Source organism: Topomyia yanbarensis, chromosome 3 (genome assembly GCF_030247195.1).
Source record: "Topomyia yanbarensis strain Yona2022 chromosome 3, ASM3024719v1, whole genome shotgun sequence".
Classification (NCBI taxonomy): domain Eukaryota; kingdom Metazoa; phylum Arthropoda; class Insecta; order Diptera; family Culicidae; genus Topomyia; species Topomyia yanbarensis.
In genome coordinates this window covers 49209070-49233582 of record NC_080672.1, presented here as the reverse complement: position 1 = coordinate 49233582, position 24513 = coordinate 49209070, and the positions used below count along the sequence as shown (strand labels likewise).

Genomic DNA, 24513 nt, shown 5'->3' with positions numbered 1-24513 from the left:
CAGAAAATTAATAATTTATTTAATATTATCTGATGTGGAGGATCAATAAAGCAAATCGTTTCAAGATTTGTATGAATTCTAGCTTTAATAACTAACAGGTTGACAATAGTCTAAAGTAAAATATAAAATTATTGACTGTTCTAAAACTGACACATCCCCACTACTTTTGAATTTGAATGGATTTAAAAAAAAAACAATCGCGAATAGCGTAGTTCACGGGTTGATTAAAAAAAGTTTAATAGTTTCTTCTTCTCATTCTATCGCTTTTCAACTTGCTCGTCATTCTAGTCTGCTTCCATACACCAAAGACACCGGTCACTAAAAACGTATTCAAAGCGGAGAAAAAAATGATAAATAGTTACCCGGCGCTTGGGTCATGTGCACTAAAGGTCGAACACGAAATTATTGCGACACCGAAAATGTCATGCCAATTTTCTTATAATGTTTAAAATCAAAATAAAATTTTAGGGTAGTTTAATACATATATTTATTTCAAAAATCGAAGGAAAAGTTAATCGATGAAGCCTTGAGTGTAAAATTGAACGCATTTTCGGTTGATGCCCGCCATCAAAGTCTTTACAATGTCATCCGGTACCAGTTTCTCAGTTTTTTTTCCATTTTGTTAACATGTCCTTCTCGTCTTTGACTGTCTTCTTGCTCTTCCGAAGTTCCCGCTTCATCATTGCCCAGTACTGCTCCAGCGGGCGCAGCTCCGGACAGTCTGGCGGATTCATGTCCTTTGGAACAAAATGGACAGAATTGGCCTCATACCACTCCAGGACACTTTTAGAATAGTGGCATGATGCCAAATCTGGCCAAAATACAAGAACGGCAAAATGCGCTTCTTGAGGCACTCAGATTTGTGGATCTCGCCATTTACTGTGCCCTTTGTCACGAAAGGCTCACTTCTCAGTCCGCAAGAGCAGATGGCCTGCCAAATGAGTTATTTGGAGGCGAACTTCGACATTTTCTTCTTCTTAAATTTGTCCTCCACATAGAACTTGCTCTTGCTAGTGAAAAACTCCAACCCCGGAATTTGCTTAAAATCGGCATTTATATACGTTTCGTCGTCCATCACACAGCAGTCATATGTTGTCAGTAGGGTTCGTCGCGGTTGCGGTAATTACCGCAACCGCGCGGTATTTACCGCACCCGCACCGCAAAAACTGCGGTGCGGTGAGACACTTTTTCTTGCGGATGCGGTGCGGGAAATGAGCATTTAAGCATTTGATTTTTTACATTTTGTTTATTCTAATATGATAAAATAATCTGTTATTAAGAAATAAAATCTATAATCTGGGTCCAAAATAATTTGCCATCATTATTTTTACGACATATTTTGAACACATTGAAAAATTTACAAGCGAACCTTTTCAAATATATAAAATGCACAATCGAATCATTGAAAAACAATTGAATTGTACTATCAAATCCAATTTAAAAATGTATCATTTCTCCCGATTCCTTTTGGCAATCGTGGAATTATGAATCGTTTAGGATGACATTTTCTCAACTGTAAATTTCGATCAATTTGGAGAACTTAAAGATGAACTTAAAAAAGTTTTAAGACTTCAAAACAACCCAAAGAGTGTAATCATAATCAAACCAAACGAATTTGGAAGAATCTGCAGTAAGGGAGACAAATGTTTGAAAAGCGTCCAAAATAAGGAGGGGTCCAAATTGGGCTGATAACCTTATCATTCGTTCTTCAACATTGTATTCCTATCTCTGTTGGTTTCTGCGTAAATTCGCAATGAATTTTTCTGCGGTCCGTTTTTAAGACTCCTTCTACATAACTTTTTTTCGTATACGTCGATTGTTCGTCCAACTGGGAATATTTTATACCAAATTGAGTTAATGTTAATTAACAACTAATATTTTGCAGTTAGGAGTATTTTGTAACTTTTTGAAATTATAGCTTTCGAAGTTAGTGTAGGTTATTTCGATTTTTTTTGTGTTTCTCAAAGCCTCCCTTCACATTGTGACAAGTGTCAAAGTTAGCCCAGATGAAGTTTTTGCCATTGGCATAATGGAAAAATATTAGAAAAAATACATAAAAAGGTAGAAATTTCGAACTAGCTATTAGAAAATTACAACTCATACAATTTTAAGGGAGCAATCTTAGTATTTGAATAAGAATACATCCATTTCTTGAAAAATGCGAGGTTTTGACGTATTTTGTTCCTAAAATCCCTTATTTGTGATAACATTTCTGCTGTATGCTGTAAATCATACATGTTTTGCAGTTTTTCAAATGTCCTTCAACAACTCTGTACCGGTTGAAATGGGATAGATTCATGTTATGTTATGTGTAGAACGATTTTTGATAATTAAATTAAAAGTTTTCCTATTAATTGCTGCGGAAGTACGTTTTTGTATGTATAATGATGAAATACAGCTACATTTCATAGGACTTCAGTGCTATGCAAATATTTACCTTGTTTCGAAAGTATTTATCTAAACGGCATTTTATTGATAAAACTTGCAAAGTTGACATTTTTTAATAAATGTTACATTCTGAGGGGTCTGTCAAAGTTAATGTTCGTGTAAATAATTATTATATTTTATTATACATGGTTAAACAAAAAAATGAATAATTTTTCAACACACTTTTCAAAAACACAGAATTTTTCCGCATTTACCGCACTACCGCGCGGTGCGGTGCGGTAAATGCAGTGCGGTTGCGGTAAGCGATGCGGTATTAATATTTTTTTGCGGTTGCGGTGCGGACTATCCATTTACCGCCCACATCCGCACCGCGACGAACCCTAGTTGTCAGCATCTTCTCGTAGAGCTTCCGTGTCCGAGTTTTAGCCGTCGATTGTTGCCGCTCATCGCGGTTTGGGAAGTTCTGTACCTTGTATGTATGTAGTCCAGCTCTCTTCTTTGCGTTCTGGACGTAGCTCTGCGACATGCCGATCTTTTTAGCCAAATCACAGCTTGAGACGTTGGTATTTGCTTTAATCATCCGCTTCACCTTTCCCTCCGTCTTTTTGTTCTCCGGTCCCGGTTTTCTTCCAGCTCCTTTGCCGTGGTCCAATGTCAACCGCTCCTGGAACCACTTCAACACTCTGGAGACGGTTGAATGGTGAATGTTCAACATTTTTCCCAACTGCCGGTGCGACAGGTCAGGAAATTCCAGGTGTTTGGAAAGAATTTGTTCTCTCGACTCGCGTTGGTTCACCTCCATTTTCGTTGAATCGAAAAACACGACTTCGAGTTTGACAGCATGTAAACAATACACATCAATGAGAAAGTGTGCAAAATTTGATTGATTTTTACCCAATGGTAAAAAAGTTATGCCCTGTTGAATTTGTCGCCATAATTTCGTGTTCGCCCTTTAAGCCATAGAAATCCTTTTCAAAGTATCGTTATTCTCATTGTGTGTGTGTTGTGTGCATTATATGGATCACGATGTCTCAGACGGGGTACAATGGAGTTACATTGAAGCGTTATTTCACAGCGGTCGTTGACCTTAAAACTTGTAAAATTCGTCCGACCGTACGAGAGGTTGTATTGCCGATTCCAAAATTATATCTATTCAATTCCAAAATGTACGGAATGGGGTATAATACATACATACATACAGTTCATTGCATATACCGCACTGTGTAGCTGTGACAACGAGACTGCCACGTGCCAGTTCTGTGAACAATCTGCACACTATTGGAATCGTTGCAGGGGAACCATAAAGAAGGACCTAACTGTTAATAAAATTGTATAAGGACAATATTTTAAGTGATTTATACACAAACCAAATGAATAAAGCCTGCAGCACATGCTTTGACCTAATATTTCGAAAATAAAAAATTATAATTCTAGAATTTTCAGTAAATGAATGTGAATAGCTTTCTAGAATTGTTGGGCTTTTCGGCTATTTATCACTCTCAGCAAATTTCTTTATAAATTTGCGTATATTTCTTAGTAGTTGATTGAATATTCTAGTTGAAAACGAAGATCGAGGTGAAATATCTCTTAATATTATTTTTTAAAGGCGTTGCAAGTAAAAAACTCTGTTAATTGAGCGGTAGATGTTTCGTGCAAAAAAACCTATCCAGCTCAGCAATATTAACATCTTCAATGAAATTGAAAATGAAAGGTAATTTATTGTGCGACTGGGGTGTCTGAATGAATGATGCAACGATTTACTGCTATTTGAAAACATGATTTAAAAAAAATTACTACTTCAAATTCAAATAAACCTGTCACCAATTAGCATGTTATGGAAGACAACTAAGTCGAATCAGAATGTCAGAAGTTCTATGGGAGATTGAATAAATCGCACATTTTTCTTCATTAAACACTTTCTGTGAAGATTTTTATTCATAGATGCTCCAGAGTGTTTGAAATTTAGCGTCTCCATACACAATTTCAGATGTCTTGCTAAATCATTAATTTGTTACTATTTTTTAATTGCCGCATGGTTCTAATGTATCGATTTTGTTGGCTATTTTTGGCAAATTTAAGACTAAGAGAAACGAAAGCAATGAAATTGAAAGAAGAATAAGGAATTCTAGAGTGGGTCAGTTATAAACTTTGAGCGGAAAACTAGGACTAGGCAGGCACATATGGACATGATCGAAAGGAAATGTGCAGAATCCTTTGCCTTCTGCTGGTAGGAGTTGGGCTTTCCATTCAAATCTATCGCATGATCGTTGATAGTATATCATCAATCGAATTTTTGGGACTGTATGTATGTGTGCTTCAAATAATGTCACTAATTTTCCTCAGAAATGCCTGAACCAATTTATATAAACTTATTTTCAAATGAATGCTATAATCCCATAAGCTGCGATTGAATTTTTAGTTGCTTGGACTTCCTGTTCTGGAGTTGAAGAGTGCGATCACACATTCCAATATAACCTAGTAACACTACGATTCTCGTTTTAGAATGTTCAAAACTATGACAAGTTGTCGAAGATAGTTAAGCTCTGTGCCTTCAAGAACCAAAGTTATAGTGACTATTTCAAAATATCAGTGAAATTCACGTTTTTGTACCATTTTATTCATATTCGTTCGCCTACAAAATTAGATTTCTATCAGGACTGATAATTTACGTCAATTACCGAAAACTTTGTAAATTTCCGATACATGTTAAATAAAATGTGAGAAAAAGTGTTGAGAAATATCAAAATTTTAAAACTCAAAAAGTTGCAAATGGTAAATAACCATCAACATTTCTTAGTCTACCATATGTGTCCTACAAAATGTGAGAATAGGCCAGGTACATGTTTTGATATATTTGAGATATCTTGTTTTAAAAATTTGATGATTACCCGCCTTTAAACGAACAGGCGCTAGAGTTCAAAGACGGTTTTGCTAAAGTATCTGAACGTGGTACACTCATTGGATTCGCGCGACTCTCGAAAGGTTAAACATTACAAAGAAATAATTTTTTGATTATCTTGCGTGTATTTGTAATATATTCATTATTGCAAACATGTAAGTTTCACGGAAAAACCACATCGAATGGAATCCAACTCGAGCATTGTTGTGTTGTTTTCATAATCGGTCAAATAAAAAAGACGTTTTCATTTCCGCTAGCCATGCCATTTGATTAATCTAACAACCAAACAAATAAAATGGTCATTTACCGTCAGATTACCGATTTTTGATTAAGCGCTTGAAACATTAATGCTACTTAGTCTGCAGTTTAGTTGATTGACGATCTTTGCCCACCCACCACGCATTTCAAAATATGTTAACATTAAGATAACGTTGAACGCACGATGCTTAAGCAAATTAAATGTTATTTTTTCTTTGTTTCAAGTGTGCCAGAGTCGACGTATTACTCGTCAGGTTCGTGGCAGTGGTGCATTTATATATATCTACCAAGTGTAATATGAATGTAATAGACATTTCCACAATGTTATTATATGCGAAACCAGCTTTTAAACCAGAGTTCTAATAAATGAGAAACGCACAATTGCACCACAAGGAGGATTAAAACAGGTTTTGGCACTTTCGACAACTGTGTACTGTTATCGCTTTTGTTATATTGTTGAACTGGAGTCGACTGTTTCCAATTTTTATGTTAGGTTACGGTTTTACAGTTTTATTTTTAAGCAAAATCAAACTAAAGTTAGCAGTTAGTTGAAAAATTTAGAGGAAGAAAAGACAAGCGTTTCAATCCAGAAAAGACTTTTGCACGATCGGAACAGATGATCCTAAAAAACAAAATGACAACAGATCTGACTACAAATCAACAATTATCGAATCCTTGAAAAAGGTCCCAAACGGACCGAAACGTCGGATAAACATTCAACAAGATGCTTATGCCTATGCCCCTAAAAATGCCCCGTAATAGCAATCAATTCTACCTACTGCTTTGTAGCTTATCCATTGCACAAACCATATAGCCTCATTCCACCAGCTACGTAGCGAAATAAGAAGGCCACGGAAGTGTGAAGTACCCCATGCTACAAAAATATAATTGCGATTGATCTTAAGGACATTATACATGCGAGCCACAACATAGCTCCTACGCCGCACACACCTCTCTCCCCTGCCTAACCATGTATCTGACATGAGCAAATATAAAAATAAGTTTTTCAACACACTAACCTTACGGGTGTGCCACGAAACTGCTACTTAAGGAAGCTAGAACATTTTCCTATACAATCAATCCGAGTTTTTGACGAAATGCCATCTGTAGCTCCTATTTTGTGCGAAAATATCACCCCTCTTCACTTGGGGTTTCTTTTCGAAACACTCTTATTTTTCTTCTTCTCGTTTTCATTGCACTTTTTCAAATGCACTTTATTCATACAGCACTGCAAAAACACTCGCGAAACTTTAATCGTTTACTAACAAAACTTCAAATTTTCTGCCAAAGGAAAATGTTCGGAAACTCTCATTTGTGCGTTCGAATTTTCACTTCAGATTTCAGTTTTTCTCAATGTAAACAAGCGAGTCGGTGCCTAGCAACGTGGCTTCCACATATCTTCACCTTAAACAAATTCGTTTTGGACTTACATTGCGGGAGGTGGAATAATTACTACAGTTGAAAATAAGGTTTATCCCAACAGAAATTGTTACATCATGCGCCTATTGCAACACTGAAAACGTTCAGAGATGTACCCAAGGCAATAAGCTTTATTGTGAAGAACAACATGCAACTCAACATCGAATAAAGCAACGTTTTGAGACAAGAGCTGATGATGGAAAATCGAGGAACGTCTGCACGATTTGGCATCGCGCACTAACTCGACTTGAAGGAATCAAAATCGAAATCGTTTGCAAACACTTTTTGTTCAGACCCCGGGCGAATGATCAAACAGTTAAAGCCCTAATGCCCAAAAATTGTTCATGCAACCGTGTTCGTGAATGGATATTAACTGTAATAAAACAACCCTAATCACATACCCTAGTTAGATCCGAATGTGCCCTATTCTGGTCAAGGTTAGGTACTGAGTCGATATTTGTTTTTTTTGTGGATTAATTTTAACAGCAATATAATGCATGTGTGACTTAGGCCACTTAGTATGTCGGAACACAACGATTAAATGGATACCAATCCGAACGATGTGTATGGTTCTGGAAATAAATCAATTTTGTTTCTATTTATGCTACGTCTAAATACTTTGAAATTTAATACAAAATGGTAGTAATTATTTTTAAAAGAATTGTACACTCTCTTCAGTTCAATTAGTATCCTTGAGCTTCTAATACCACCTTGCTGGCCGATATTATGCAGTAAGCCGCTATATTGAAAAATCGAATATATTCTTCATTAAAATCTATGCATAGTACCGAACACACCCGCATTTTTATCAATTTGGTACCAGCAGGGCCGCCGTGAGGGGGGGGGGACCGGGGTGTTTCCCCCCGGGCCCGGAGTTTTGAAGGGGGCCCGGATTTTTAACAGAAATTAAAATTTTGACAAATACTTTTTCGACAAAAATTTATTTGAGAATACAATTAAAAATTCAATATCTTGTGTATGAGGTAACTAGAATGGCGAAAATTCTAAACTATTGCATATTTGATATCAACTATGTTTATACCAACGTAAATCTCGCATCGAAACAAGATCAGGCTCGAGCGGGCATAGCGGAATTTGTACATTGAATGTCATGTACGCAGCTCACCTGGGTTCGAATCCCAACCCCGCACACAGGAATTGAGATTTGTTATAGGAAAATTCCTAACCTGAATGAAGAAGCGAATGACCTTATTAGAAGTCATGAGGTAGTCTTCAAATTTCGCCAATTTGAAATCGATTTTTTGATTTATTGAATTTACAATCTTCGAAAGCGCTGGATTAGTATCGAAAGTAATTATTGAAAGAAAAAACCCTGCTTAGGGTTGCAACACCGGTTTTTGGGGGCTAATTCCGTGTCTTCGTAAATCTGAATTCGCCCGGAAGAATCCATTGGATTATTTTGCAATGTTGCGTTGCCCTTTTCTTTACCAGGAATCGCCCAGCATCCAGTCTTCATAAACATCATCCTCGGGTTGCAGGCCCTATGTTCCTCACAAAGATTCTCGAAAGAAACTGAAGTGTGATTTCACATCCCGTGTTTGTTTACTGAGGAGCAGAGTAAAACTCGCTCGGGTTATCCTTCACAGCAAGAGTGGTTGGTGCTTTTGGATTCTTTGTGAATATCCGAGAAAGCGATTCACTACATCTAACTAAATAAACAAAACTGTTAACAAATGCAAAAACATACAACTAAATGTGAACGTCACAGAATGGTGGAGTGCTTTACCAAAACATTACACTCTACGGTGAATGTGAAGAAAATAAGATATTTTTCCTCCTAGTGCTACGAGCTACATAAGATATAAAACAGTGCATATTTATTTATTTTTAAGCGTTTTATACAATAAAAAGCAATAGAAGCGCTCCAAAATTCTGTCGAGTGATCACTTTAATTCGAAATTCGAATTGATTTCAACGCATACCCATGTGTCTCTTGAAGTCTATCCCCTGCTAACTAAAATTCTGCTGGTCAAAGTACCACTAGAGGCGGTAACCCTACCTCTATTTGAGAGCTTAATTTGTCAAATGAGTCATCAAAAACTCTTGATATACCAAAAGAATTCGAAATTAATCCAAAAATTTAAATTTGAAATTTAATATATTTGGTTTGCAGTTCATTGATAGAATGTCTTATTGTTTAATTTTTTACCTTTTTCCTATTTTCTTCCTTATTTTCTATTTTTTCTCTTATTTTCTTCCTTATTTTCTATTTTTTAGTTTTCCGTTTATCGTAGTTTTATTTTTTCCCATTGTTCATTTAATATATTTTTTTTATACCTTTTTCTTATTATTTAATTCGTTATTGTTATTTCTTAATGTTTTCCATTTAACCTATTTTGAAAATACTTTTTCAGTTGACCATTTTCCTATATGTTAACATTGATTTTTTTTTTATTTTTCTAAAAAAACATTTGATTTATCTTTTCCTGACATAGAGTCGCACTTTTTCTAAATTTTACATTTAGTTCGTTGTTTGAATTTATTTCAAGTTTCATTTCTAGTGCTTTTTTATTCTTTAAATAATATCCATTTTATTCATGTTTTTCGTGTTAATATCTTCATTTTTGTGTTTCTATAGTATGGCTTTTTTCTACTATTATTTTTCTATTTTGTCTGTTTGCTCCATTTTTGTTCAATACTTCCAATTTTCTTTACTTTTTCGTCTTTTCATCATTTAAATATTACAGTTTTTCAAAATTTTCTGGATCGTCCATTTTTTTAAATTTCTCTATGGTTATTGCATTCTTGTCTTTTATATATACTCCTCTAGTTTTATGCATTTTTAACGTTTTATTCATTTTTTCTATTGCTTTAAATATTTCTTGTTTTTAATGTTAAATAAATTTTATTATTCTTGATTTATCGAGTTTTTCAGTTTCACTCATTTTTTATATTAATGTTTGTATTCTTTTTAGTGGTTTTTATCATTTTCATTGATTATAATTTGTTTTTCCTAATTTCCTATCAGTTTTTAATTATTTTCACCATCTGTTCAACAACGTTCGACTTTTTTAATCTTCGCAATATGATTGTCTAGTTTCCTGTTTTCCTTTTTTTATAGGTTTTGTTTTGGTTTTTCTCGATTAAAGATTCTTTGACAATTGACATTTGTTTATGTGGTTGATTTTGTTGTTTTTAGCTCTTTTGTACATTCTTTTAATATTTAGTTTTCCTATTGTTTTTTTATCTTTTTTTAATCTTGTAATTTCCTTACTTTTATAAATACTATTACAAAAATGGCGCTTTTCAAAGTTACCAAAACTGTCGAAGAGGTATTAAAAATTAGAGCAACAAAATGGTACATAAATATAAAATTTCAGTATACTATACATAATATCAGTGAACTCCAATGGATTTCAAACATTGACTTTTTGTACTCAGGCAATACACAGTGGTGGGGGCCCGTACGTTGGACCCCCCGGGCCCGTATTTTCTCCCTACGGCCCTGGGTACCGGTGTTTTTGTAGCAATAATGGGAGGGTATTCCCGGAACCGACAACCCTATCTGCTACTATATACCTGAAACGATTGTTGCTCATTGATTGAACCCAAATATAATCTGCATATTTCCTTCATAAGTCATACTTCATATAAACAATCGGTCAAATATGCAAAATTCGTACTCTTTGTAAATTTAAGCATTAAGCAGCTGCTGTTGACGATATCACTTACATCTAAATTATGCTAAATTTGCCACTGAAATGCCTTATCCATATTCAACGGTACCAGGAAACCAAGCGCAATTGTAATGCCAAGAACGCTCCATCTCAGCTCCGCTCGATTAAATAAATATGGTATAGAAAAAGGAAATGACACATTGAATTAATTTCATTGAACATTATTCGCACACGCAAGTGTTTGTTCCGTTTCTAAAACTGGAAAATACGGATGCTTCTGTGATTCGATTTCAGTTCAACTAAAGCAATGAGTAGAAGAACGTTTAGTTTACTGTTCATCATCTTGCCTAGTGTAACCATCGGCACTCTGGCAAATGATGCAGCAAACAATTTCACTTTAAACGTCTTCCGGGAAGTATTCGCCAGAGAACCACGAAGTTTTGTCATCGCACCTTCCGTTGTTCGGGCAACTTTCGCCCTTCTGAACGGAGTGGCCAATGAGCGCGTGAGGATGGACATGCAGAAAGTGATGCAATTTCCAGCGGATGAAACCGAAGTATTTGCTGAGCTTGAGAGATTTTCAACCGAATCATTCAAAAACGGAGAATATTTCCGTGTCCAATCAAACATCTATCGGGATCGGAAGGAACTGAGCGGGGAATTCTCGTCATTGCTCAATAGTCACTACAACGATGATCCAAATTCGTTCCTTGTGATTTTACCAAAGTCCGGCAGGCATCCTGTGTACAGTTTACCGATTGAAAGTGTGTTCAATTTCGGACCAGTGCCGTGGAGGACCAGATTCAACCCGTCAAATACGGAAATTGGAAATTTTCGGCATCTTAATGGTGATTTGCCGGTGGACTTTATGAAACAAACCGTTCGTTGTGGAATGGTTAAACTGGATGGATTGGTTGCTCTTGAGCTACCATTCAGCTGGGAATCCGATTTGTCTATGGTTTTTATTATGCCCGAGGAGGAGGAAACGCCATTTTTCGAAGCTATGGAACAGTTTAGCTTCGGTTCGTACCGAATGATTGTTGATGGCATGACGCAGCGGCTTGTAGAGGTGTCGATTCCAAAGTTTTCGGTCGAAGCTTACGTTTCTTTCGGTGGAGTTCTAGCTGAAATGGGCATGGTGAGCGCTTTTCTGGCCAATGCTTATGATATCTACCGATACAGGGGAAGCGGTATCGGTCCGATCGAGCAACTGGGGTTGATTGCAGTGACGGAGCAGGGCACCGATGATGGCGAGGAAGCTGGTAGGTGGATTTGTTTTGGAACGTAATTTCGAAGTGTTGATTCAATGTTTCTTTTAGTGGACCGTGATCTTCCGGTGTTCAAAGCCGATCGACCCTTCATGTACTTGGTACAGAAACGAAGTAGCAAGGAAATTGTCGGGATTGGACATTACTCATATTACTAAGGTTGGCCATTCGTGTCAATTCAGCGTGTTGAATCATTTTCTCTGGGCTACCTGAGACCAACATAAAGAAAAGGAATAGCTAGATTTTTTTTTTCAATATATTAATGACGTTTCCGATTAAGCAACACACTGAAAACAATTGGTAAAAGGTACTAAGTACCTACTCAATCCGTTTATATATCGACAACGTCTTAACTATCAATTTCCAATCATTAAGATAAAATAGCATTTTGTTGTAAACTGCCCGGAACAGAACTAAACGACAGCAATCAATTTATTAAAGTCCATTAAATAATCCCGCAATAAATTGAAATTCATTTCAGACACCATATTGACCACCAGTCGAACTTTTCCTATCACCAGTAGCGTGATTGATGAGTCAAATGAAAAGATCCAACCAACGGCGAAGAAAAACTCATTCGAAGGCCATCTTCATTTCCTGGACACAACAACAACAACAAAAAACTAATCGTGCGAAAGAAAGTTTTTCCACCCGGCTCCCACTCGATAACGTAGCCCGACACACGGACGACATTCTCATTCGATTTCATTGAGACTTAAATGGTTTCAACATTTCGCACGACTTTTTTTCAATCTTTCAGCTACTTGACGCTGATGACGCTTTCGAAACATCATCCAACAGCGCGATTCGCTCGATTGGCAATCGATTTTCTCCCCATTTGGCTTGAAACCGTCTCCAACCGTCCATATAGAAAAACCATTCAGATGTGACTACTGTTTGGGATCGATTTTTTGTCCTCTTCCAAGCTTGACCCCTTCGATGACTTCATTATTTTCATGTTCTTCGAAGTGGGTGAGTGAAAAACGTTTAAAGAATCGTCGCCGCAACAATTTACAACGATTAACAGTACATTTGAAGTGCTCGAGTGGCACTTGCGCGCGTTCTCTTTCGGCAAAGCTGCTCCAAAGCAGCCTGGAAAGGAACGGCCGTTTTCCCATCATCAATAGTTGATAATTAAAGTACAGTCGGAGCGGCATCTCCAAGTTGGGGAGTACAAAAGGTCCACCGATCTTTGGCTGCTGGTTTACTGACTGCCCGACTGACTGGATGGATGGATGGATGAGTGCACGGAAAGGAAATAATGAAGTCTAATAATTAACGCCGTACGAAGAAATCACAGACTTTGCCGTTCTTCTGTCTCAGATTTTGGAGCTGGTGCAGTAATGGGCGCTTCACTTCCTCTGTTTGTTTCGAGCGTTCATTGCCCGGGTGCCGTTGGATGCAACGATGTTGATGATGATGATTATGGTAATGATACACCTGACACCTGTGTAGAAGTTTCGTTCTACGAGCAAAGACGAAAACGGTTGATGTAACGAGTAGCTGTGTAATGTTTCGTTTTTAATGTAGCCACGTTTGCGCTATTATATAAGATTATAGGAGAACATACTAATGCAAGATGGAAATGCAAACGTGAACAAAATGGAACACATGATTCCAATCATATGTGATCAAAATGTAATCGATTTAGTTCTATCCAACTTCTGAAAATTGAATTGATCAGATAGATACGGTTGAGGTATTTTACAGAAGAAACACTTTTCGCCATATTCTTATTACAACTAGTCATGGAGATGAACCATGGAGCTAACATTTAATTACGTATGACTATGACAAAAGAATTTGTTTCATGGTTAAATTATATGTAGAACAATAACTATTTTTTTCAAGTGGAAATTTCCCGCTCTGATTTGAAAACAATTTAATTTAACCAATTTGTTCCTAAACGGCACAACATCCAATTTCGATAAAGTTGGATTTTACTTCGAATTTATCTCATCAGTAACTAGCACCAACTTGGAGCCCCTTAAACAATAAAGCCCATCAAACGAAAATCCCTCAATACTCTCATGCTTATAGTACAAATTCAATGTTCACTGCATAGTGGTTTAATAGTGTTTGAAATGAGATCAACCCACGAAAACAACAACAGTATGGTAAGGGCTGTAGAGAGAAATTACCCAGGTAGATTTGGATGTAGATCATTGTAGATTTTTAGAACACCGAAGCGGTTAAGCTCGAAATCTATTGGAAAAAATAGTTCTTTGCTATTATGTAAATAGTATATAGAAACTTTTGTGGCAGAACTATAGTAGTATGCACTTAGTGCACAACCAGATATCGGTTCTTCAACCCATGTACCGGGACCAACGGCTATACTTATCTTGCGAAGGAAGAGGTGACCCAGAATTATCACTCAGAAATACTCAACGACCTCGACTGGGTTTGAACCCAGACCCACTGGGATGAATGGTAATCACGGTTACCACTAATCCTCCGGCATTGTCAGTGATCAAAATGGGTTCAAACAATGCATGTAAATTGATCAAATTTTTTATTACAAAAGATTGTGTTTTTTAAGTTCAATTAGAATAAAAAACAGAAACATATTCAGCTAAAGTTTTGGTCAAGGTTCATTTAACTACTGCCACTAAATTCTGCCCAATCACCTCGTCCACTTTGTTCGCCACAACCAGTTTACTTAAACCTCCGAAAGTCGCGTTTATGGCCCACTGAACGAGCAGATATTTCTGTGTGAACTTCGGCAGATTCCTATGCTTGAAAATATCGACAGCTTTTCCCTTACGGTTGCCATTAAACTGGTGCAAGTAGTTCGGATTCAGGCGACACGCGAGCAAAATTTCGCTGTGTTGCTCCACTTGCTTAAACGACACTTTTATAACTGAAGACCAAATGTCAACAAAAAATTTAAATATCATGCAAAGAAATGCGCAAAGTTTAAGTCGGCCAAATTTTGACCATAAATTAAATTTTGGTGGCTTTGAAAGGAGTCTAATGATTAATAATTCATATTATCCTGGTGTCAATATTGCATGGATTTCTTCGGATGTTTGTCTGGTTTCATCTGGAATTTGTTAAGGAAAAAACACATTCGGACAAATTGGCGCACTACAATATTGCCAGCCTCTAAAAATCCAACATCTCGTTTGTTTACAATACAGCTAACTGTCTTTAGTATCGAGAAGAACGGATGCAGGTGATTTTTGCGAGTCTCTAATTTATATATTTAACACAATATTATTTAAAAACTCTTAATTAAGACGAAGAAGTAGTAAAAAAATGGAAAAGAAATTTAAATTTAAAAAAGCAAAAAGAACAATCAATAGAGATAAAATTAAAAAGAGAAAAGAAATAAGTAACATTTGAGGAAAAAAATATGAATGGATTAAATGCAATAAAACGAGAAAGTTGAAAAAATGATACTTAAAATAATAGAAAACAATTAATAGTATTCATATAATCAAAAATCTACCAATATCCAAAACAGAACAAAAGAATCCAAAGTGGAAAAACAAAAGAAAACAAACAAAATTAAGGCCAAGTTAAAATTTGGAAGTATGTAAAAAAATTGAAGAAATATCAAAATAACATAGATTGAATAATAGAAATAATCAAGTTAAACGAAAGAAATTAAAATGGAAATTAGACAAAAATTTGAGAAATAGAAAAATATTGCAAAGTGGTAAAAATAGTGAAAAACAAGTAAATAGAAAAAATGACAAATAAAATATCATGAGTATAATACTATATTTCGCTATCGTGGTGAACAATTTTGGTAAAAAGTCCTTTTTCTGCATTAATGAGAAAATGGTTTAAAACTATACTTACGCGTGGAGAGCACAAAACCTTTAACTAAATTTGAATCCACATAAAGTAAAAGTAAAAAAAATGATATTTGATGAAATGGAAAACATGCACAAAATGCAAAAAGATCAAAACAAATTAATGAGAAAACTGTTTACATGAAAACATTAAATTCAAAATTGTTTCAATGGGTAAAAAAGGAAAACGAATATAACAATAAACAAATATGACCGAATCTTGGGAAAAGTCCATACAAAAGAAAAGCATAAATATCATAACTGATAATTTGAGTACAGAAATATCCACAATACTAAACAAATTGAAAAGAAAAAATAGAAAAAATGATTTGTTTAAGAAAGCGGAAAAAACTTCAAAATAAAAAATATGGAAAAAGGATAGAGAAAATACTAGAAGAATTGGATTGTATTGGAAAATATAAAAAAAATAAAAAAAAATATAGAAAATAAAAGCTTAGTAAAACGTGTCCACTGGAAAACAGACAGAGAAAGAATAACCGGAACAGTGAGAATGAAGAAACGGTGAAAACTCACTTTTATTGGAAACACTGAGAAAAGATATGTCCTCAAGCAGGAATCGAACCTGCGATCTCCCCCAGTCTCTAGTTGGGTGCGTTAACCACTCCACCATCGAGGAACTGTGATGATGCCATCACATGTTCCCAACAGTTTTTGTGATCACCGCCGTAGCCTCCAATACTTCCTAATTGACCCATCGACCCCCAATGTCTCCTAAAAGCAGATCGTCACCTCTCCCTCTCACCGATCGGGCCAAATCTCTCTCGTTATCTATTTTAGGTCTAGTGGACCACTGCGCTCAAGGCTTGAGATATTTATTATCACTGTTTGCCCCATTTCCTAATTCCGTCGCCACCAGACAGTTGGCAGTGAAAGAGCTATGGAGGGGCATGTTGATGTCTGCCCTCAAAGCCTATCGGGAGAAGCTAACGACAAATCCAGCCGTTGATGGAATTTTATTTATTCCTTGTTTGGACGTGAGCCTTTGTTTTCTCTTTTCTTACGGATTCTTTATGAACGTGTCCACTGGAAAACAGACAGAGAAAGAATGAATGGGGGTAGATGGGTCAATAAGAAGGTATTGGTGGTTGCGGCGGTGAACACGAAACTGTTGGGCACATGTGATGGCATCATCACAGTTCCTCGATGGCGGAGTGGTTAACGCACACAACTAGAGACTGGGAGATCACAGGTTCGATTCCTGCTTGAAAACATACCTTTTATCAGTGTTTCCAATAAAGGTGAATTTTCACCGTTTCTTCATTCTCATCGTGTTCCGGTCATTCTTTCTTTGTCTGTTTTCCAGTGGACACGTTCATAAAAATCCTTGAAAAAGGAAAAAAACAAAGACTCACGTCCAAACAAGTAATAAATAAAAAATGCCGAAAATTAAAATATGAATCAATAAAAAAGAGAAAATTGCAAATAATAGAAACTGCAGATTATATGAAGGTTTTTACCGACGAAATGCCAAAAATTGGCAAATTTATTTAATTTGAGAAAATTAGTTAAAGTTAAAAGAATATTCAAGTAAATTAAAAAAAACACAGATATCGTTCTACGTGGATTTTCACATTCCTTCTTGCTATTTGACTAATAGAGTACTTTGAAAGAAGTTTGTTGAGTGTTCTTCTTCTTTCTAATAAATACTTTTGTGATTCATTTAACAGTTGCTACGGATTAAAACGAGTAGAGTGGAAGTCGCAGATCGTCCAGAAAAGATAAGAAATCGCCATTGGACTAATGATTCCATTTTAACCATAGAGCTTAAACATAAAATTAACCACCGTTTTTCGTAACCCATCCACAGATTGCAAAGCTTTGAATTATTTCATGAAATACAAATGAAAAACATTTAAAAAAAAATTCAATAGTGGGTCAAATTTCATAAGATAATTATAGTAAAGTATGAAACTTAAACAATATTAAAATATATTTCAGTCTTTATTTACAAAATTTATAAAAAACGATCTTACTCGTTTTTGCTCACTGCTCGTTAAAATCGTCAACAGAAAACAAACAAAATTAAGACAGTGGAAAAATTAAACAAAAAATTGAATGTATGAAAATAGTTTGAAGGAATAGCAAAAAAAACCGATTGCATAATTAAAACGATCAAATTAAACGAATGATATGAAAAAGGAATTTAGACAAACATTGAAGAAATAGAAAAATATTGCAAAATGAGTAAAATAGTGAATAAAAGAGAAAAAACTAAGTTAAAACTCAAACATCATTAATATGAAAAACAGTAAATATGGAAAAAGAAAAATGAATTCAACAAAAAATACTACAAGACTAAAATAAACAAATAAAGAAATTAACGAAATGGATCCACTGACGAAAAAATAACAATTATACAAAATGTTTGAAATATAAAAATTAGTGCTACATTAAAAAATGGAAAGCATGAAAACAAGAAAATAATAAAATGATAAAAATGTTTCATAACAAAAGAAAAAATAAAGTACAAGAATGGTATAAAAGATAGAAATAAAATAACTATGAAAAATCAAAAAAGGTTTTTTTAAATGGATAAAAATAAAAATCCTAGAAGACATGAAAAAGAACAAGAATATTATCATGAAGAAAAACAAGAGAAAATTTAACAAATATATGGATAAAAAAATAAATAAATCTATATAAAGTAAAAGTGCTAAAATTTTTAAATTTGATGAAATGGAAAACCGTAAACAAGCACAAAATACAAAAAAAATCAAAATAAAATAATAGGAAAAATGTTGAAGTAAAAAACAAAATAGAAAACATGCGATTCAAAATTGTTTAAATGGGTAAAAAGGAAAATGGGACATACATACCAATATACAAAAATGGGATAATATTGAAAAAATCCATACAAAAGAGAAGCAAACATTTCAAGTGGAGAACAGAAAAGTTCACAACACAAAAAAATTAAAATGAAAGAAAAAGAAAAAATGGAAACTTTAAGGAAATGAGATTAATCTAAATTGAAAAATATAGACAAAAGAAGGATACAGAAATACTAAAATAAGTTTATTGGAAGATATGAAAAAATACAATGAAATAATAGAAAATAAAAGTTTAGTTAAATAAATTAAATAGATTTAATGAAAACTTTTTTACATTTTAACGACATTCAATTAGCTAGAAATTACTGTATAGGGAACGTTATGAAAATTTAGAACCATTGTACTCAAGTGAAAGCAAGGATGTGAAGTATACAGATCGAAAAACTAGAAGTGACTGGGTCATTAGAAACAGGCTTAATATCCTACAGGCTTAACTTTTGGCTTCTGTTGGTGGGCGTCGAGCTTAGGCAGCAAAACTACGAATCACTCAAGTCCACCAACATGGCTTCTGGTAAAGACAGACATGTCTCTCTTTACCGTGAGAACCGACTCTAGCTAATTGAATGTCGTTAAAATGTAAAAAAAATAAAATGTGACTACATATTACACAAAATAAAAAGGGAAAAAGATTTTATGAAAACAATTAAACGAAAGAATACAGAGGAAACGTATAAAAGTATAAGTAAAATGGAAAAAAAACATGAAAAGATGAAACAAATCGCAAAAATGGGACAAATTTAAAAAAAGACGCAAAAATGGTAAAAATAGAAAATGGAAAATGTGGGGCAAAATATAAAAAAAGGAAAAAAGATTGAATGAAGAAAATAGAAAGAATACAAAACCTGGATGAAATGGAAACAGAAACAAAAAAGCAAATATGAAACAAAAGAAAAAAATGGAAAAATTCAATTAAATTGAGAAAGTGAGTTAAAGATGAAAAAAACTTTCGGGTTCTCGTATTTAAATAAAAAATTTAAGCGAATACGAAAAATTACTGTGGATGCTTCGTGGATTTTCATATTCCTAATTGATTTGTGGAGTTATTCAGAATTCGTTTCACAAGTTGTATTTCACCAGTTGAACATGCTAAAAGAAGGTTGCTGAGTTTTCTTATTCTTTCTAATAGATTATTTTAAGTAGAAATAGAAGTCGCTTATCCTCCTGAAAAAATAAAAAGAATTCGCAATTGAGCTTATCATTAAAAAAACCACTGTTTTTTTGAAACCCATGTATAGATTAAAAGTTTCAAATTATTTAGTAAAATACGAATCAAAATCAATTTCGAGAGCCCACAACTTTCAATTTTAACTAACTCAATTTTTAAATAGTTGATCAAAATTCATGAGATAATTGTTTTATAGTCTGAAATGGAAAACACATTTTAGTCTTTTAATACACAATTTACAAAAAAAAGATCCTGATTTTTTGCCCACTTCACGCAAAAATCGTTTTTGAGTTCTAAGTTTCAAAGTTTTCTTTTGATTAATCTTTCATGCAGTATAAACTTTATACTGTTTTGTAAGATAATGTTTATGTTAGAAATTGGAGGAAATTAAATTATACCAACATTGAAACTCTAAAGATTTTCAAATAAATTATTATTGAAAAAATATTTTATAGAATCATTCCTTCTGTTCATAGTCCGGGTCCCCTCCACAACTCCGGGCCCGGGGGAAACAACTGGTTAACTTCATTTGTGGAGGAATCAACTGTAATTTGAAATCTAGTGCTCCGATCTGGATGCAATTTCGCAGAGATATTTTCAAAAGTAAGCACTTTCAGAATATTATAAATATTGTTTCGATTTTTTGAGCTCCAACTTTGTATAAAACCATGTAAGGTACTTCGTTTCCCGTTCCTAGTTACAACGAGTAACGGACTAATATTTCCTCCTTTACCTATTAGTATAGCCTTGGTCGCATTCAGTGTCATTTTTATTATGTGACAATAAAATAAATTAATGGCTTGTTTCTTCCGATCGTAAGTTTGTTTGTTGGCTGAGATATATTAAAAATAAACATTTCCCTAAATTGATGTTTTATTATCATCAAATATGTTCATTAGACCGCCCAGAAAAAATACGAATCCCACTAGGAGCATCTGGTCCGAATTTAAGCCAAATTGTACTTGAAGTTTGTATGGCATTTGTCAACGATGTCCATGGAGAGAACCCTCAAACTCGAATTTCCATCACTAGACGGCACTGAATGCATCACTTTATCACAACAAGTAAAAATAAGAAAGATAATTTTATTATCCATAACTTTGTCGAAGACTACAAATAAATCCAGCTTTAGTAAGAAAAGGTATTAAAATTTGAACGAAGTGACATCCGAGTCAGATTTATTTGGGGCTAAACAGCGCATAGTGCTGAATCAGTCGTAGAGTTACACGATTTTTTTTGTTTGTGAAATAACAGTCGAATTTAGTTAAACAGTAGCTTCAGAAAAAATTCAGAGCATAATAAGAGTAATCTTTTGGCTTCAAAATTTTAGTTTCATATCTCATCACACTAACTTTTTAATGAAGAGAGATAGAATCTGAACATGTCCTGATAAATTATTGAGAAATATCTCTCCTGCAACGTTGTAGAAGACTTTCTATCACTTATTTCGCAAAAAAACAAAGTTCTTAAAAATCGACTACCAATTCACTGCCTTCGCGGTATGGATCTGTGTGAAACTCACTCAAACATCCTTTCGTTAAAAGTTTAACAACTTCTCCTACAAAAGCTCGATTTATTCGTAGTCTTCAACAAAGCTGTGGGCAATAAAACTATCTTGTCCATTTTCACTTGTACTAATAAACAGATGCATACAGTGCCACGTAGCGGTGAAAATGCGAACAAGTGGGTTTTCTCTATGTAAATTGTTGAAAAAAGCTATACAAACTTCAAGTACGTTGGTCCGGTAGTTAAACTTGTCCGACTAGGCTAAAATTTGGAACAGATACTCCTGATGGGACCAGGAATCGACTTTGGGGTGGGCCGTTGTAGTTCAATTTTTTTTTCTTGTCACTCTAATGTTCATCTGAGATGTGTCATATGACTATTTACATTAAGGCGACTGCTTGAAACTCTAACACGGCTTAACTTGAATTTTTAAAGGTTGTGGACTCAATGCACTGCGTGACCTCCAGAGGGTTAAACAAATTATAGGGCTTCATTCTCCATAATTTATTATACAAAAATATATAAGGACACGTAAGATTTTTTTTTCAATCTCGATTTAAAGTAGTCTCCTACTACGGAACGGAGAACCAAGTTTTTAATAAGGATATTTCAAGCAATTACATTATCACGAATCAAGATATCTTTCCAGTTCACATGCTCAAATAGACTCAATTCCAATGACATGCACGTATTTCCTGCATGTTCTAGACTACATTTATCCGACCGTAGAACAAGCTTTTATTAAGAAGACATGAAGAATATCATAAAAACCAATTGCTATTGCCGACAACGACGACAACGCCGCCGCCGCCGACGACGACGACGACGAGGAGAGAAGATAGCAAGTAGCCCATCATTACCGTTCAGTATGATTAGACCGATGCGCGCCTTCTCTGCTTTCTTTTAGACTACATACAGCCTCATGTACCCATGTGTGATGCCACCATGCTAAGTGCCCATCATCAGCCTCATCTGCTTAGTCAGTGCCCACAAGAGATGTCGGCCGTCACCGGGGGACCGTTTGGTTTGTATTGCGTTAGGAATTTATGTGATCTGGATAACTGTGAGCTCCACGGTGCAATTATATTGCGCTGGCGTTGGACGACTAAAAACTGGTGAGAGCAAAATGGGGGCTCTTCCTTGGATGCAAGTGCATTCGTTGCCGCTTTGATTGAAAGATAATTGCCGCGTGGCAGAGAGACAGAGAGACTTCATGCGTGTGTGAAATAGGGTGGCTACGTTTCCCCGCAAAATTACCACCTGATGGTCGTTAATTGCAGGCTTTCACCTGGTAATACGATTGTCTAACGCGACACCGTGCATGTGGGGCAATCTCACACGCTTGGCAGATTCTAATGTTGGTTATCATGACGACGGTTTGAGTTTTATATGAAACGAAGTCATCTACAGTTATGACTCTATTTCAACAGAATGCGAAGAAAGAAAGTATATAATTGGCGGGTAAGTTATGAGATTTTCCTGTTCAAGCTGTATAATCAGTTAAGTTCAAGCCACGCTTGTTTGTTTCGCAGAAGCGATTCTTGTAACTTCGACAGTTCATTGATTGATCGATCTAGAAACGTACGCACATTTCCGGGCTACGCAACCGAAAGAGCTACCGCAACCAATAACGACCCAAACCGAGGCGTCCAATTACCGCATGTAACCAGAACACGTGAACGTGCGAAACTCCTACGTTGAAAATCACTCGTTAACAAACCGCTCATTAGCGGTACCGGCACCGGTTGTAGGTAGGTACCTGGCCTGACAAACCGAATGGGGTGCTGGAGTACCTTCTTCGGCGAAGAACGACTATCATCGCATCCGCATCGCGGGATAGGGGAAAACGGCAAAACTTACCGTTATCGGCACATCGTACGCCACGTCGCAGGTGTCCAACTTCCGCTTGAACCGCAGCACCGTGTGCGTCTGGTTCTCGTATCCAAGCAGTAGGACGTAGTCCTGGGACGAGTCCACCAGGGGCTGACCGTCGCCGTTCTTTTTCACGTGTCGATCCTGTGGGAGGCAAACAGAGAGAGAGAGAAAGAGGAAAAAGACCATCGTCAGTCAGAGTGTTTACCGCGGGAGATAGCAAATGTATATTGCTGTTCTGTGGTTTATAATTATGGTTGCCACTCTCGGGCTTTTCCCCCCGCTAGTGATCGGGGGGCCAAACGAGTGCGGGTGAAGTTTTGTGTTGCCTAATGATAAATAAATAGAAGTACGCTTGCTGGGCTGGAAAAACAAATTCATGATTAATGAGCGTCGTTTTTCCTTGGTGGCCACAAGTTGGTCTTTTCGTGACGATTGTGTGGTAGGCGCAGGGGAAAAGTTTTCTGTTTGGTTGTTTTGTCATTTACTTCACCTTCCCTTTCCGGTAGAATCGATGAATATTTTCTTACTGCGGGGTGCAATCGTTCTAACAAAAAGGGGGTGATTCAGTAGGTTGGTGACTAATGGATGAATTTTGGGACTACTAGGATTAGCCATCTTATTGCGGTATTGGCCGTAGTTAAATTGCATCGTGGCTTCCTGAAAAAATAATTATTTCAATATATAAAGAAAACACGATTACTTTTGCAGTACTCGAGACACAGGATGCTGTAATGTACTTGGTTTGACGAAAACGATATTTGAAGTCCTAAATTACGCTCTATCAAATGACAAACAAATATGGGATAACTCTTATAAATCGATTTTTTTTTCTGTTTCGACTGTGAGTAAACATTGATTCGCAACTAGCATTCTCTATGCGTAATACACTACTCAACTTTGTCGATGTTAATCCAATGAGACTTTGTAGAGACCATCATTCAATCAAAATGTTTGTTTAATCAATTATAGTTTTGTACAATAATCTTCCTTATAAACTCGGATAAAAACATCAGCGAACGTTAAAATAAATCTCCGCTAATGTTTTGATCATCCAACCGCGATATTGTTTTCTGGAATTTCTGAAAACCTCAAAGGCATTTTGAATGAAGCACTGTCCTATGAGTAATCGAAATTACATAATAAACGGAATTTCACTAGAAAGTTTTTTTCGGAATCTGCAGATCTACGTAAACTTAAAATTAGCTATGGAATTTGCGTTTCCACTTTGTCCCGTCAGAATCTGACACCAACTTAGGGACAGGACTAAGCTAGCACCGGATTGATGCGCCATAAAATTAAAAAAAAAAATATTTTTTGTGAGCACACCACTAGCCCTGCGTGATGTCCCGCAAGGAAAAGAAATTCAGATTAAGGGATTCACGGTGTTTCCAAAACCGTTATTAACTAAAAAAAATGACCATAAATTTGGCATACGGCATTCGACA

The 24513-nt window shown here is 35.6% G+C and overlaps 1 protein-coding gene across 2 annotated transcripts in view; it reads right to left on the bottom strand.

Annotated features, from left to right (window-relative positions):
- The window catches only part of LOC131691337 (MOXD1 homolog 2-like), a 611999-nt gene that overhangs the window by 118067 nt on the left and 469419 nt on the right, over positions 1-24513 (bottom strand). For both annotated transcript variants that reach the window (XM_058977649.1, XM_058977648.1), the window contains one exon: positions 23054-23209. In XM_058977649.1, the coding sequence (XP_058833632.1) occupies positions 23054-23209 (156 nt within the window). The remainder of the gene's footprint in view (positions 1-23053; positions 23210-24513) is intronic.